The sequence below is a fragment of the Diplotaxodon limnothrissa genome, linkage group LG12 (genome assembly GCF_057381915.1).
Source record: "Diplotaxodon limnothrissa isolate DT_005_m linkage group LG12, D_limnothrissa_male_GT1.1, whole genome shotgun sequence".
Taxonomy (NCBI): Eukaryota; Metazoa; Chordata; class Actinopteri; order Cichliformes; family Cichlidae; genus Diplotaxodon; species Diplotaxodon limnothrissa.
The window spans coordinates 12,277,770-12,291,901 of NC_140607.1; the positions used below are offsets into that span (position 1 = coordinate 12,277,770).

At 40.6% G+C, this 14,132-nt stretch overlaps 1 protein-coding gene across 1 annotated transcript in view; it reads right to left on the reverse strand.

The window, feature by feature from the left end:
- Positions 1–888: 888 nt before the first annotated feature.
- Positions 889–14,132, reverse strand: part of dock5 (dedicator of cytokinesis 5) — a 36,650-nt gene continuing 23,406 nt past the window's right edge. The window contains exons 27-51 of the mRNA XM_085367128.1: positions 12,707–12,802; positions 12,418–12,516; positions 11,943–12,113; positions 11,731–11,831; positions 10,489–10,547; positions 10,083–10,237; positions 9,845–9,930; positions 9,300–9,456; positions 9,109–9,149; positions 8,937–9,027; positions 8,663–8,785; positions 8,244–8,333; positions 7,615–7,719; positions 7,192–7,333; positions 6,068–6,149; positions 5,872–5,956; positions 5,613–5,699; positions 5,313–5,489; positions 2,872–2,955; positions 2,653–2,790; positions 2,237–2,409; positions 1,933–2,077; positions 1,577–1,736; positions 1,249–1,367; positions 889–1,116 (exon numbers count right to left, since the gene is read on the reverse strand). Coding sequence (XP_085223254.1) covers positions 1,015–1,116; positions 1,249–1,367; positions 1,577–1,736; positions 1,933–2,077; positions 2,237–2,409; positions 2,653–2,790; positions 2,872–2,955; positions 5,313–5,489; positions 5,613–5,699; positions 5,872–5,956; positions 6,068–6,149; positions 7,192–7,333; positions 7,615–7,719; positions 8,244–8,333; positions 8,663–8,785; positions 8,937–9,027; positions 9,109–9,149; positions 9,300–9,456; positions 9,845–9,930; positions 10,083–10,237; positions 10,489–10,547; positions 11,731–11,831; positions 11,943–12,113; positions 12,418–12,516; positions 12,707–12,802 — 2,868 coding nt within the window. The 3' untranslated portion in view covers positions 889–1,014. The remainder of the gene's footprint in view (positions 1,117–1,248; positions 1,368–1,576; positions 1,737–1,932; positions 2,078–2,236; positions 2,410–2,652; positions 2,791–2,871; positions 2,956–5,312; positions 5,490–5,612; positions 5,700–5,871; positions 5,957–6,067; positions 6,150–7,191; positions 7,334–7,614; positions 7,720–8,243; positions 8,334–8,662; positions 8,786–8,936; positions 9,028–9,108; positions 9,150–9,299; positions 9,457–9,844; positions 9,931–10,082; positions 10,238–10,488; positions 10,548–11,730; positions 11,832–11,942; positions 12,114–12,417; positions 12,517–12,706; positions 12,803–14,132) is intronic.

A 14,132-nucleotide genomic window follows, 5' to 3' on the forward strand; every position in this document is an offset into this window, starting at 1 on the left:
TCTGAAACATTGTGGTTTAGACACCGTCAACAAACAATAACTACATTCTGTACATTGTTTTCCCTGCTCTCAATCAAGTTCGAAATGAATCTAATGCAGCTTTTTACTGTTCAAAAATGGAATGCTGGTAAACAGCTAGAGGGGAAATGAGTCATCCAGTGTCACTCTATAAGCACACACACTGTTCAGCCACAACATTAAAACCACCAGCTCTGAGTAGGTTCCCCTCATGACACTCGGACACAGGCCACTGATAGGGGACCACACAGAATGTCTTGTGCTGTCTGGGACTGGGACATCGGGAGCAGATCCTTTGTCCCCTGAGGGTTTGGTGCATTTTGTGGAAGCATCATAGGACTGAAATCTGGGAAGTTTGGAGGCCAGGTCAATGCTTTGGGCTGTTTTGGATGCTTTCAAGTAGGTCTTGAGCAGTTTTTTGTGGTGTAGGAAAAGAGCCCATTGCTACCAGCTGCTTTTCCCATGGGTAGCTGTGCTTGGTCTGCAGCAGCTTTAGCAGGTGTTTGTGGTTAAATTAACATCCACACGAAAGACCAAACTTCCCAGGACGATGCTGGATTATAATGAGATGATCAGTGTTCGTTTCTCCTGTGTGTGGTTTAAATGTTGTGGCTGATTAGTCTACAAATAAAATATAACATTACAACATTGATCATTCCTTGTTCACCACATTCGCTTTGTGTTAAGAAAAAAAAAGTATCTTTTCTAAAAAGAGAATTAAAATCTGTACCTGAAAATCATATATCCATTTTTTGCACGTTAGTACCCTTATTGACAGTCTATTGACAGAAATCCCAAACCTAAACTTCCTCGCAGCTTAACAACAAAATTAAAAGGACTGCTTGGAACTATAATCAACTTGCATCAGAAATATGCTTCCCATTGAAAATCTGATGGTCCTGCAATCTGTACCTTGCTGTGGGGTTTCCACTCTGCCACAAATGAAGCTATGTTTATAAATCACAGCCAAATCATAGAATTAGGGGGGTAATAATCTTACTGGGGGGGGTGCTCATAGGACGGGAACATTGACTTCCGTGCCTTTGGAGGCGGTGGAGGAGGCTTGCTCTCAATTTTCATCGGGAGTGGAGGCGAAAACTTCGGGGAAAAAGAGAAGAGTGCTCGTGTTAGGACTTCAAATAAAAATAAAAACAGAATATTTTAGCGTTTACATGACATTAAATATGTATTTGTAAGGGGGTGTGTGAGATTTTCTCTGAGCAGACATACCTCTGTAGAAAACCCGGAGTTGTCAATCTCATGCGGGTGTTTCTTTGGTGGCATAGGTGGAGGAGTCCCTGGAGTGTCAATGGTTCTGACATCATTGTCAGTGAGAAGTGATGAATAACCTATGACAGGAGAGAGGAAATAAAAGCTTTTCAGGCCACATGCATCAGTGAATACGAGGTGTGTGTGTGACCTGATTAGGGCTTCAGACCAGAATGTGCTTACACAACGGAGCCCTCCTGTTTCTGCGTGTGTAAGGCATAACTTTAAGAGAAAATAAAACGATGACATGCAGTGTTTGACTTTTTTTGGAGGTGGGGGGGTAACATACTGGAGCTGCGTGGTGTTTGCGGTGTGTGTGGAGAGGCAGGTAGAGGGCTGAGCGGGTTAGACAAGCTGAGCTGAGATGAAACCCCCTGAAACAGGGAGAGGGTAAGCCGGCGATCTCCCAGCTGTAAACTCTTGGGCCTCTGCTGCTTCTCTGGAGGAGTCTAGAATGAAAGTGGAAAACACAACAATGCAAAACCATTTAAGCACAACGGGACTGCTCCCAATTCACAGTTAAAACACTTGACACAATAACAACACGGCCTTTTTAAGTACCTTTGTTTAGTGCATGTTACAGGGGAATAAGAATAACAGAAGAAATATGAAGTGTGTAAACAGTTCTTGGGCATAAGGCCTTACCTCATCTCCATCTGACTGCCTCTCAAGGAGGTTCTGGGATTTGCTCACACTCCACTCCTTTCTGTTCTTTCTAGCAATCCTATTGTCTTCATCTGAGCGGGACAGAACAGACGCCCTGCGATCTCTGGGACGGGACAACAAGGAACTGTTTGTGAATGAAGCAGATATAGAATCAGATGCATAGACGGTGCATTTTTTTTTTTCCCAAACAAGGAAAACAAAAGTCTTTTTTTTTAAAGTAAGCAATGTCTAGACAGGATGGAAAGGTAGATAAAATAAGCAGCACAAGGATGCTGGGACTAACTCTTGGGAGGAAAGGCAGGAGGGCCCGTCTGAGGAAGCAGAGCCGCTGGAGAGGCCCGAGGAGGCGTTGGAGATGGTTGAGATAGTGGACATGCGACGCAGGGTGGAGGGCAGGATGTAGGGCATCACCACCGAGCCCACGCGACTCTTCTTCTGCTCAGTGAGAGAGCAGGGCTGGGACACACAAATGGGATTAAGCGTCACTGGGGGGAGGAGAGGAGATCTTGGCAGGGGAGGAGCACAATGACAGGCAAAACACAGGTCGCAATAGATTGGTTAAAGGAAGATTTATGGTCCTGCACTAATATAATGTACACTCTGCTTTGAATGAGAACCATTTGATAGGAAGGCAAGAGGGCCAATAGCTTAAGTTGGCACCCTCTTACATTAAATTGAGTTTTTGAGCTGGCAACACACCAAAGTTATGACGCCATATTGCTTCTCCACTTTCTCCCGAAGGTCTTGGAAGCAAGTGACCAGGCGGTTGTGCAAGGGTTTCAGCTGCTCCGTTGTCCTCTCCTCGTGGACGCGAATTCCGTCTGCCAGGAGGGGGATCTGGAAGGGGGAGAGGAGTACCTAAGTGTTTTAGAAGGCTGCTGTCATGGATACCGTGGCAATGACAAGCGAAGGATTTACCTGCAGGGCGATGAGGCGTTTAAGTTCCTCAATGCGTTGACGGTCCTCTGGGTGTGCTTGGATGTAGGCGTTTGTGAAGAAAGCCTGCAGAGAATGGAACCAGAATGAAAATTGGACAACTTGGGGTCTTTTTGTGTTGTTAAAGCCTTGTCACTTAAAATACAGCTACTGGCTACATTGAATAGAGCTCCAAAGAGTGGCAAAGAGGCCACAGTGGTATACTTATGAATACAATCAAGTAGCTCATAACAAGCAACAGGCCAGCCAGAAGTTTTGAGTGGGGGAGAAAAAAAAAGGATTTAGAAATTATAATTCACCATTATTGTTTGGAGTTGAATTAATTATGTTTTATTAGAGGGCTTTGGCAGTAGTTGGTCGATTGAATGCTTTATATTCTGGCTCAAAAAAAAAAGTTAAGAGCTGTGCAAGCGACATGAAACCAATTCAGCAAACAATGCAGTCTGCAAGGAGAAGCAGTGAGACACTGTTCTACTATAGTTTAATAGATGTAAAGGGTGGCTTCTAGTGTGCACTGTACATATTCAATTTGAAAAAGAAAAAAAGGAGCCTTTTTTCCCATTTGTACAATTTACATTGCTGTTGTCGCAGTAAATGATCAATTCATACAGCCTGCCAAACACTTGGCATGTCCACATGTCCATATGCAGTATTTCTACACCACCACCTACACCAGAAATACAAAAAACGCAGGTGAATTCAAAAGATCATTTTTGGTATGAAGTTCTGTTCGCTGTCATCTGGGTCACGGATGACTTTGTTGTTCTTTGTTCTTTTTTTGTTCCCATGGTGAAAATCTTCAAGAGTTCTTATGCGACTAAAGCCACAATGACAAAGCTTATTTCCATCTACTGACTTCTCATTTGATGATGTGATATCAGGAATGCTCAAAAACACACAGAAATAATTACCCTTTCATGCAGAGATGAGCCTAACAATGAGAAGTATTGTAACAAGGTGAAATGCATCAAAATCCATGTTTTCTCAGAGGACAGTATGTTCTCTGTGATCTCTGTGTGCTCCATGAGCACTGCTGTTCCTTTAATTCAATCATCAGATTAGAGTTTGAATCTGTCCGTTACTTTAGTTAATGACCGTATAACTGCATTCACAGTACTGCACGAGCAGTGTTGGTCAAGTTACTTGAAAAAAGTAATCAGTAACTAATTACTGATTACTTCCCCAAAAAAGTAATCCCGTTACTTTACTGATTACTTATTTTCAAAAGTAATTAATTACTTAGTTACTTTTTAAAATCACAATTTACAACCTGAAGAGGTGATAAAGCGATAGATCTTTCAGCCCAATTCTACTTTTTCTACATAATCCATCATACAAAATGTAATCAAATGGAAAAGTCTCTTTTTTAACTTGTTTTATCAGTTTTAATCTTTTAACTTTATGCATCAAACAAAAATTTAATTACATGCAACATTCTCTGACTGGAAGAAATTTGTTTAATATTTAAACCTATTTTCTGCACATTCCAGCACATAAAATAATTTTTGTGTGTTTACACTCACTCTTTCAAATAGATGCAAGTAAAACACAGCAGAAAATAAATAAAGTCAAAGACTAGCGGTCCTTTTGCTCTATTTTCACCTGTAAAGCGGGAGTGTGGTAGGCGGAGGTCAGTTGAAGAATCCGCGAGTTTCTCTGTGAGCTTCCCATTACGTCGTTGCGCACTCGATGCTTGCTTGGAAGTTTAGGGGGTTTTTTCGCTGTAAAAAGAAGTTTTCTTCCCACGCACGATGGACGCTAATGTTTTTGTCACTTTTTATGGAATCAAACTCAAAGTAAGGTCAGTACTTCCACGCTTTAAACGCTGCACGCTCATACTCTCTCCCACAATCGATATGTGATCCATTGTTGATCTGCACACAGCTGTTGTCACTAACGTCGCACTCGCTTACGTCACTGTCGTGAGACATTCTCGCAAAAAATCACAGTTTTAGTAACGCAGTAACGCAGCGTTCCTACGGGAAAGTAACGGTAATCTAATTACCGTTTTTGCAATAGTAATCCCTTACTTTACTCGTTACTTGAAAAAAGTAATCAGATTACAGTAACGCGTTACAAGTAATGCGTTACTGCCCATCTCTGTGCACGAGCTGTTCTTTGAAATCCATGCCAAAAGTTACTATCCCTATACACACTGGTATAATTGAAACAAAAATGAGTGAATGTGTGTTGAGGACGTCTTTGTCGGGAATCAGCATTTCACTGTGAAGCGTGAGATTTTTTTTTTATCTGCTTGTTGTCCAGAAACCATTTTTGTTTGCTTTGAGAACTTCCACAAAGCTTCCAGCCTAATAAGATGACCCAATTACAAAAAAAATCCCTTTTAAATTATTTGTCTGTTAAAAAAAAAAAAAAAGCAATCTGAAGAGAAAATGTCATATTAGTTTTTTTTTTTAAATGACCTTTTCATAGTTGGAGAAGCCACCCATGACTGCAGGGTCAACTATGCCATTGAGCATCATGGACAGTGGGTTGACGGACAGTGAGCGATCACATGCTTGCTGTTGCACAAGGTTACTCAGCTTTTCGTTGGTTTTCTCCATGGTTTCTACGGCGTTTTTCAAAGGACTGATTTCCTCCTGCACATTAAAAAGACACACATTAAAAATAAAGTGTATTTTAGGACAGATTTTAGTGAACCAAACGATGCGACGTAAGAAAACACAGAGTGTGAGCATCAAGGCTTAGTCCAGTGTTCTTACCATTGAGACAGATTTGACTTCAAACCATTTGAGAATCCCTGGGAAGTGATAGGCTGTAATGTATGTTGTTCTCTCGATCCACATGGTCTATAGGGCAGAATAAATAACAATAAAATATAAAGGCTGACGTTTTCATGTCTTCATCAATCTTTGAGGTGCGGCATGTGCCTACACAGGGTTTTTTTCTGCCTTCTTTTAATTTATGAGTGTATGCTTACATATGAGTCATTGCTTTAAAGTAAATTTAAAAAGTCCTAACCGCAAATTCATTGTCTGGGTCCTTTTCACCTTTCCTGAAGGGCCTGGAATACTGGAATTGGTCCACTTCATTGGTTCTGTAATAGCTGGAAAAGAACAGGGAAGGACACCATTGAGTTAGCGCTTTGCCCAGGGAACCATAAATCCCAGGATAGCCACGGGAAAATAAATCAGCCTTTAAGTGTTCTGTTACGCACTTTAATATCTGCTCTGGAACCCCCTTGTCTTTAAACTGCTTCGGCAAAGTGAGAACAGGCTTGACAGTAAAGCACTGGATGTCTGAAGTTCAGCTAAGGATAAGACGAGGGACAATATGAAAAAGCAGAGACAACAAACACAAGTCAAACTCAGTATGGTTTTAAGAGTTTCCTTAATTGGCAAATAAAAGCAAGTGCCTTCTTATTTTTTAAAATTGTACTCCTGAGGTAAGAAAAGAACTCTCACAGTGCTGGTGCTAACATACTCTCTTAGCATGCTAATATGTGCTAACTAGCCATGGACCAAAGCTAAAGCTAAAGCTTTAATGAAGGTATCAGACATACACAATGGTTCTTACATCTGCATTGGTCTGTGAATCTTCAGCTAGACCTGCTTTGATCTTTTGGGGGGTTGGGGTTTTTTGTTACAGAAATACAGAATAGATACAGTGAGGCAAAAAATTGTTTGCACATTCACTCTCTTAGACAAGCTTTCGTAAAATAGTAAAATAGTTCTCCTTTTCTTTGGATTTTACTGCCTTTTGTTCTCTGTCAAAACGATCCCACACTGCTTCACTAATATTGGGATATTGAGGCTGGGACTCTGAGGAGGCCAATCTATGAAGATTTTTGCACTTACTTAATTGATAGTTTATTTTAGATCATTTCCATGCTAAAAAATGATGCCGTTCCTGTTCTGATGAAACTTTTCTGCATTCATAATTTCATCAATGTTAACTAGATCCTCACAACCAAGGGCTGAAATCAAGCCCCGCAATAATGGTTCATGAGTTAGGTGGCATTTTTTTTATGCCTAAATAATTCATAGGTTAAGTAGCTTAACTAGCATTCCTCTGAAAAGGGTCAGATACAAGAACTGGACTGTAATGGGTGAAAAAGCAGCCAATTTCCAAAGAAAAAACTTTGAAAGACATCTATAAGGCCTGCAGAACTATGGCTGAAGACCACATAAAAGAAAGGAAAAGAAAAGAGAAAAAGAAAATCACAAGCAAGTCTGGCTTCTTGGAAGCAAAATATGAAGAAATAAGGGGTGGGTCACAATACTCCATGTCCAAAAATGCTGACATATGATTTAAAAGCATTTTCTTATCATTAAAGGATACACTGTCCTGGGGAGTTGCTAATGTTTTCTTCGGGGGGTGCTGTGCTGGTCATCCGCACGGCATTTGGAAACCGAGAGAGCAGCTTTAAGCTGAAGTCCTCGAGCCACTCATACTCTTTGCCTCTGTAGATGAACATTTTATTCTGCAGCAGAAAGTGTAATTGTGTAACACATCAAATGAAAGTCAATAAGCAGCAAGAATTATGATCAACCTCATTTTCCATGATATACGAGAGGTGTGCATGTGTGATGCTGTATTTGTGCTGACATTCGCTCGTGTCATCAGAAAGCTAATAACCTTTATCGGCATTATTGCACATTGCCCCGAGACATTTTTCAAAAAGCCAGCTCACTGCATAAGCAACGGGTACATAAGGGTTTTTCCTAAGTCTCTATTTATTGAGATAGGTGTTCATTTTCTTACCCTGAGGAAGGACGGGAATCCAAGGCCATAATATCCAACAGCAAAATACTCGGGCTGCGGCCGCATCGCATGCATTATTTTCTCATAGAACTCAGCTTGCTTTTTCTGTAACACAAGCCAAACAAGATTGTAAATACAGTTCAAAGACAGTATTTTGAAATTAAACTAACAGCAGTTACAAAAATAAAACCATTTATAACAGTATTCAAAAAAAGAAATCACTGCAACAAAACTTTCATTATCTTTTACCTAATTTCAAGAAAAGACTTCTGAAGCACAAATATACAAAATGACTAACGCTGAGAGACTTTATAACTAGACTGCACATAATCAAATTAAACTCCACACTATCAGCAGACGCTGTCGGAGTGAAAATGAGCTCAGCAAAAGGTTACCGCACACACTCTCTTCTCTCCTTCCCAGAGAACCGGCTGCAGCCTCGAACGAGCTGGCACATAATTCTTGTCATCACGCTCATTTAAATTAGTATTAATGAGGCCATAAACAATGAGAGTCTGCACTTTATATCAGTTGTTTTCCCTATCTGTTTATGAAGGTGACTTTCTCTGAGGTTTCAGTAATCACAGTGCTTTATTTGCAGTACTCAATTCTAAAGCATCTCTTCTTACCAGTAGCTGGCTCAGCTCCATGAAGTCAAACATGTGGCTCTCGTGCATCTTGGCCAGCTGTTTGCCCAGCTCAATGGCCTTTTCCCACATCTGAGAAGACACATGCACCACTCGGTCATAAGAGGGACTACTGTAAACATAACACAAGGTATACTTCGCCATCTGGTTCCCCCTGCTGTTCTCGGTAAAAACCCCTACCTCACAGCTTCGGGGGATAACAGTTGATGCTTCATGCGCTAACTACTGAGAAGCCTAAACGCTGTCACAACTCAAGAGTCTTGTGGCTGGGTCTGTGTTTTTGTTGCTTTTGCAACTTCCTGAGAAGTTTGCCAATGTTGACTTACAGAACAGACATTCTCTGGAGTGGTTTAAGCCTCATGCTAAGACAACAGCTCACATGTAGAGCAGCTAATAATCACCTTGCCCTTGTCCAAGTAACATATAATATCCTGGAAGAGCCTCTCTTTCAGCTCCTGCTGGGTCCACACATGCTCCCCGTCTCCCCGAGGTATCAGATGAGCTGCGCAAGGTTTGTCGGACCACTGCGTTAAAGCAAATAACCATAAATAAGCATTCAGTTCACCATTTAGAAGCACACTTGAAAAAGATTAAACAGCTCAGACTTAAAAAAAAAAGATCTCTCTGTCAAAAAAAAAAAAAAAAAAAAAAAAAAGGCTTTGATGTGTCAGAGACCTCCAGTAATTCGGCATGCAGCAGCAGAGTATAGGCTGCCTCTGTGTAGTTCTCACAGTCCAGGTGCAAATCTCGCAGCTTGTACAAGTACCTGTTACAAGAGCACAGCGGTTAGACACAGCTCGCCCATTAGCCTGCAAACCAATAGGCTTTACGTCTCAATCTGACACACCTAATGTAAATGTCCTCCCTCTTCTTCTCTTTGTAGAAATTCTGCAGGAAGAAAAAAAAAAAAAAAAAAAAAAAAAGAGGGAAAATTTGATGCTTTTTCTTTAAACATTTTCTTTCAAGCTATTTGCATAGGTAATTGCTTTATATTGCAAATAGCATTACACCTTTGGTTAATATAGGCAGAGGGCATACCAGCACATTGACGGTGCAGCTCATGCGGTGCTCGGGGCTCTCATCGTGTGTGATGGTGCGGTACGCCAGTAGATTCTCCAGCAGGCTGCTCAGCAGCAGAGCCAGCTCTTCTCCTGACTGGGACAGGTATCTGTGGCGTCTGCAGTGCTCCAATAATCTACACATACCCAACAAAACAAAAGTCATTTATAGACCACTCTTCAATTGTAAAGGTAAATTTCTAGTTCATCACTTTGCTAAAGCCCGACTTTCTTTCTGACAAACACAATAAAATTTGCTTTATTATTCCAGAATGGTACATTCTGTCCCTGAGAGACATCGCTTTATTAGACACTGCTTACAATTCTAACAGACTACCTCGCTCTTCTGGCTCCTTGAGAGCCGAATCAAAATACAATCAGAAAGGCCTTTGTATTATTTTTTGAAGCAATCCTATGCGAATCCCTTTTTGAGAAAGAATCAGTGCTTTTCATCAGTGCGGTGTACTCCTTAAACAGATTCGGGTAAAAGAAATCTTTGCTGTTTGATCTGCTCCTCTGGCTTACGTTTTCTCCAGCAGGACTTTGTACTGCTCATCCCCTCGGCCTCCCTCTACCTCTTGATCCAATTTTGTTATCAATTCATTTTCAAACTGCAAAGATGAAAAGAAAATTTAAAAAATAAATAAAGTAACCAAGGCCACCATCACACAAGCATCACAAATGTCATATTTAGCCAGGAGCAGCTTTCGCAGAATTCAAACAAAAACCACCAAAGTGGCGAACTTCTGAGGCAGATTTTCACCGTTTCAAACGTGTGTCCAGGGCTGAAGTTGTGCTCGCACTGCATCATATCAAAGAAGATTGGGATGGTGGCTTTCCTCAGTTCGGGCTCAGGCACTAATGTGACCTCCAGAATGGGTCCGACCATAGCTGGGATGAACTTCATTTTGTGGGGGCCTGAGGGACAACGAACATTATCACACAGAAACATCATAGTGTTATTTGAGGAGGCAATAAACCACATCTTCATTCTCAACAAAGAGAGGACAAATCTAATAATGTGGCAAACAAAACAACAACAAAATATGAAGCCGGACAATAAAAAATATTGTCTTGTTATTCCCCTTGCATTACTTGCAGGGAATGAATACACAGTTCCACAAACTCTGTGATAACAGAAGCATTACCAGATGGTCCAGCACACTCACCGAGATTATACCACATATCTCTGATCTTAAATCCAATAGTCTTCCTCATGTCTCCGTATCTGCAGCAAAATTCAATCAAAGCGTTGTTAAAATATGCTCTACAACCACAACAAAAGTGGCATAAGAGGTGTGCAAATGGGAAATGATGACAAAATGCAGTCATTTGCATATGATTTAAATCTTATATTTAACTGCAGAAAGGAAAACAAAAAATAGAACAAATAATTATCAGACCACATCCTACCTCGTAGTACCATATCACCCATATAGAGCAGCTCACTTGCTTGCTAGAGTATTTAAAAGTAAAATGGGAGGCAGAGCCTTCAGCTTTCAGCCACCTCTTCAGCTTCCAGTTTGGATTCGTTAGATCATAAAGGGCCATCTGATTGCTGGGTCTGTATTACTGTATGGTCTGTACAATGTAAAGCACCTTTAGGCCACTGTTGCTATTATTTGCGCTATATCAATAAAATTGAATCAAAAACTCTCTTGTTCTTTTAGTTTGAGAAGCTGGCAGATAAGGACCTGTGAGGTATCTGTCAAACTCCTGTAGGTACTCTGGCTTCCCACTAAAACCAGTTTGTTTAAATGGAGTGGTACATACTGTTGAATTACCAGGATACCCTTTATTTCTTAGAACTTGAGAAGAACATTAGATTTCAATTTTTTTGGTCCATTTTAACACTATAATTTGACCCGCAGAGCCTGATTCTCCACCCGCTCCACTAACCAAATTTACCACTTCTTTAATCAATGCAACAGCGGACGTAATAGGAATGGGGTTTTCAAATGATTAATCAGTCTTTTAATGTGATGAACTTGAGTTCGGTAGCACAATGTGCCACAGGAGAACAGAAGTAATGGTTGCTAACGAGGCCCAATGTATGCCTTTGTAGATACTCCATTAAAAAATTCATAAATGATTTATGATGAATTATTCCATTAATCATTATTTGCCATTTACAAGATTTCCAATCAATTTCAGGTTACATTAGAAGAAAACAAATGTGCTTTCAAAAATAAGGACTTTTCAAAACAAAAGTGATGCCAGTCTTTTTTTTCTTGTATTGTGTATTAAAAATAAAAATGAAAACACATTTATTCTTCAGCATTTAATATGCTTTTCTTCCTTCCATATTTAGCCAATTATAAAACGCACTCTATTTTTGTTTACATTCTACACAACGCACAATCTGTTTGTTATCTTTAATAACCTGTCTGATGAATAGTAAATGGTCTCACTTGTTCAGTATCTTGTTTCGTTTTTCTTGAGAGAAGGACTCCAGCTGCAGCGTCTTGTGAGTGAGAAATGCCACGGTCAAATGAAAGTAGTTATTCCACAGCTGCGAGGGGAAGCAGGGTTTTCAAATATTAATACCATAATTAACCGATTTCGAGTTTGTGTTTAATAAAGAATGTAACCTCTACTGAAGCAGGAGGAGGACGAGACTAACCTGGAGTTCAAAATGCGCCTTGTCCAGGAAAAACTTGTTAAGGACGTCTGAGTACAGGTTAATGGCCCTGAGGAAGACTCCCATCTGCACCAGGTTCATGACCATCCAGTCAGCGGGGAAGACATTTCCCATGAGGTCTTTAAACATGATGAATGTCTCCATGAGGAAGTCCTTGGGTCAAAAGTACAATAAAATCATTACTGCATGGGTTTACTCTCCAGCCCTTTAAAGAAATATAATAAAACCTGCCAAAAATTCACAGCACTGCAACTACACATCAGTCAGGCATAATGGTCCCACGGCTTAATTAAGGCCCACGGACATCCTCATCATGCGTGCTTAATCCACTGCATGAAATGTCTAGAATCAATATTCTCTTAAGGAGCAGTAAGTGGCCTGGGTGGTTTAAAGCCCATTATTGATGAGATGCTTCAGGACAAGCTGTAGCCAAGAGGGGAGGAACCAAGACACTTACAATGATATCCTGTCTCGTCTTGAAGGTGCTGATGTAGTGGGAGTAATGCATGTCGTCCATTTGTTTGAGGATCGCCGTCATGCAGGCGAGATAGTGACCCTGCCACAAGAGAGAGACAGTCAAATATCTTTAAAGTAAAAAAAAAAAAAAAAAGACACTTTCAGCACATATTTTACATATTCAGCTATATATATAGCCATTGTTCATGTCAGTGCCATTAATATTAAAACCAATGCTGACAATGTGGTTGTCAAGGACACATTTCAGCTGTAATATGAGTGTGTCTTACAATGAGAGGAGATGATCGGTCCATGCTGATGACAGTGCGATTAACCCTGCGAAGAAGCCTCTCCATTATCAGCTGAACGTGCCCCCTGGTTGGACCCTGCGCAGACAGAACAGCTTCAGGCACCGTTACCAGCGACGTAGACGTGCTGTCACAGACTGACAGAATCCCTTTTTGTTAAACTGTTAACAGGGGCGCTTTCATTATTTTTGAAATACTCAGCTTTGACAGTATTTGTCCCCGTGGAGATGAATGAAATTCCCTTTGCGGTGCCCACAGTATTTAATTTTAAAATAGACACACACGCGCACATACACACATAAAATATAATAACTCAATCAATTAGTGGATTGATTCACTAATTCCAGTTGTCAAGCATTTCTGTATCAGAAACTGTCATGTCTGGATTTTAGTCATATTAGAGTAAAAATTCAAGAGAAAAATTGTGGTCGTCCATCCCCCCCCCCATTTCTGACTAACAAGTAGTTGTGGCAACTAACTGCTCCTCAGGTGGTTGAGAGTGCAACAACCTCAACCTCTGTGTGACCTCTGGTTTCCTGGTGGAATCCGTCTCTAAACCATCACGGCCTGATTCGTGCTGACTGCAATCACTCTCAGACAAACTGGCGAAGGCTTGTAAATAATAGCAGACTGCTGCCGCACGTTCCAGCTAATCACAGTCATTCTGTTCCAATGAGTTCAGAGTTGGAACTCAACTCAACTGGTTGCCATCGGGTTGTATTCTGGTTATAATCCTTTATATAAGAGAGGCTACGTCATTTTGCAGTTGAATTGCTGTCCTGCAGCAATTATGTCCCTGTTTGTGGGGGAATGTCTGAAATCCTGTTACAAATCCACGTGGTTCTGGCTGGATTATGAATATGAATAGTTATTGTACATTTTGTGTACATGCAGAAGGCTCCAGATTTGTGATTTTTACCAGATTGCATGAAATTGACCACATTCAGTTGCAAACTAAATTAATCAGGATTAATTTATGCTTTCTGGCAATGGAAAGAAAACTTAGAAACAATTCAAAAATACAAACAAATGTGTACAACCTATAAGAGACTGCCAGCTCTAAGGTTTTTAGCGTTTTAATGGATTCAGCTCTAAATTTACTGACACCACGTTGTCAGCTTGGCTACATTTTTGACCACAAAGCTGAGTGTAAACTCAGCAGCAGTTTGCATATCACCAAGCTACACACGAAGCCTGCTCTCTCATCTAAACAGTAAAAAGATACTGCAGTGGGATTTGTTGAATTTATTGCTTTCTACTTTATTACTCTGTCATGCTTGTGCTGAATCATCCTTTGACATAGCTCTATTTTTGGAACTCGTGAATATGGGCAGGTCGCTGGTCTGTTGTGGTCTGCTGTTTTTCTTTAGGTATAAAATAAAAGGATGAAATAATTTAATGTGTATTT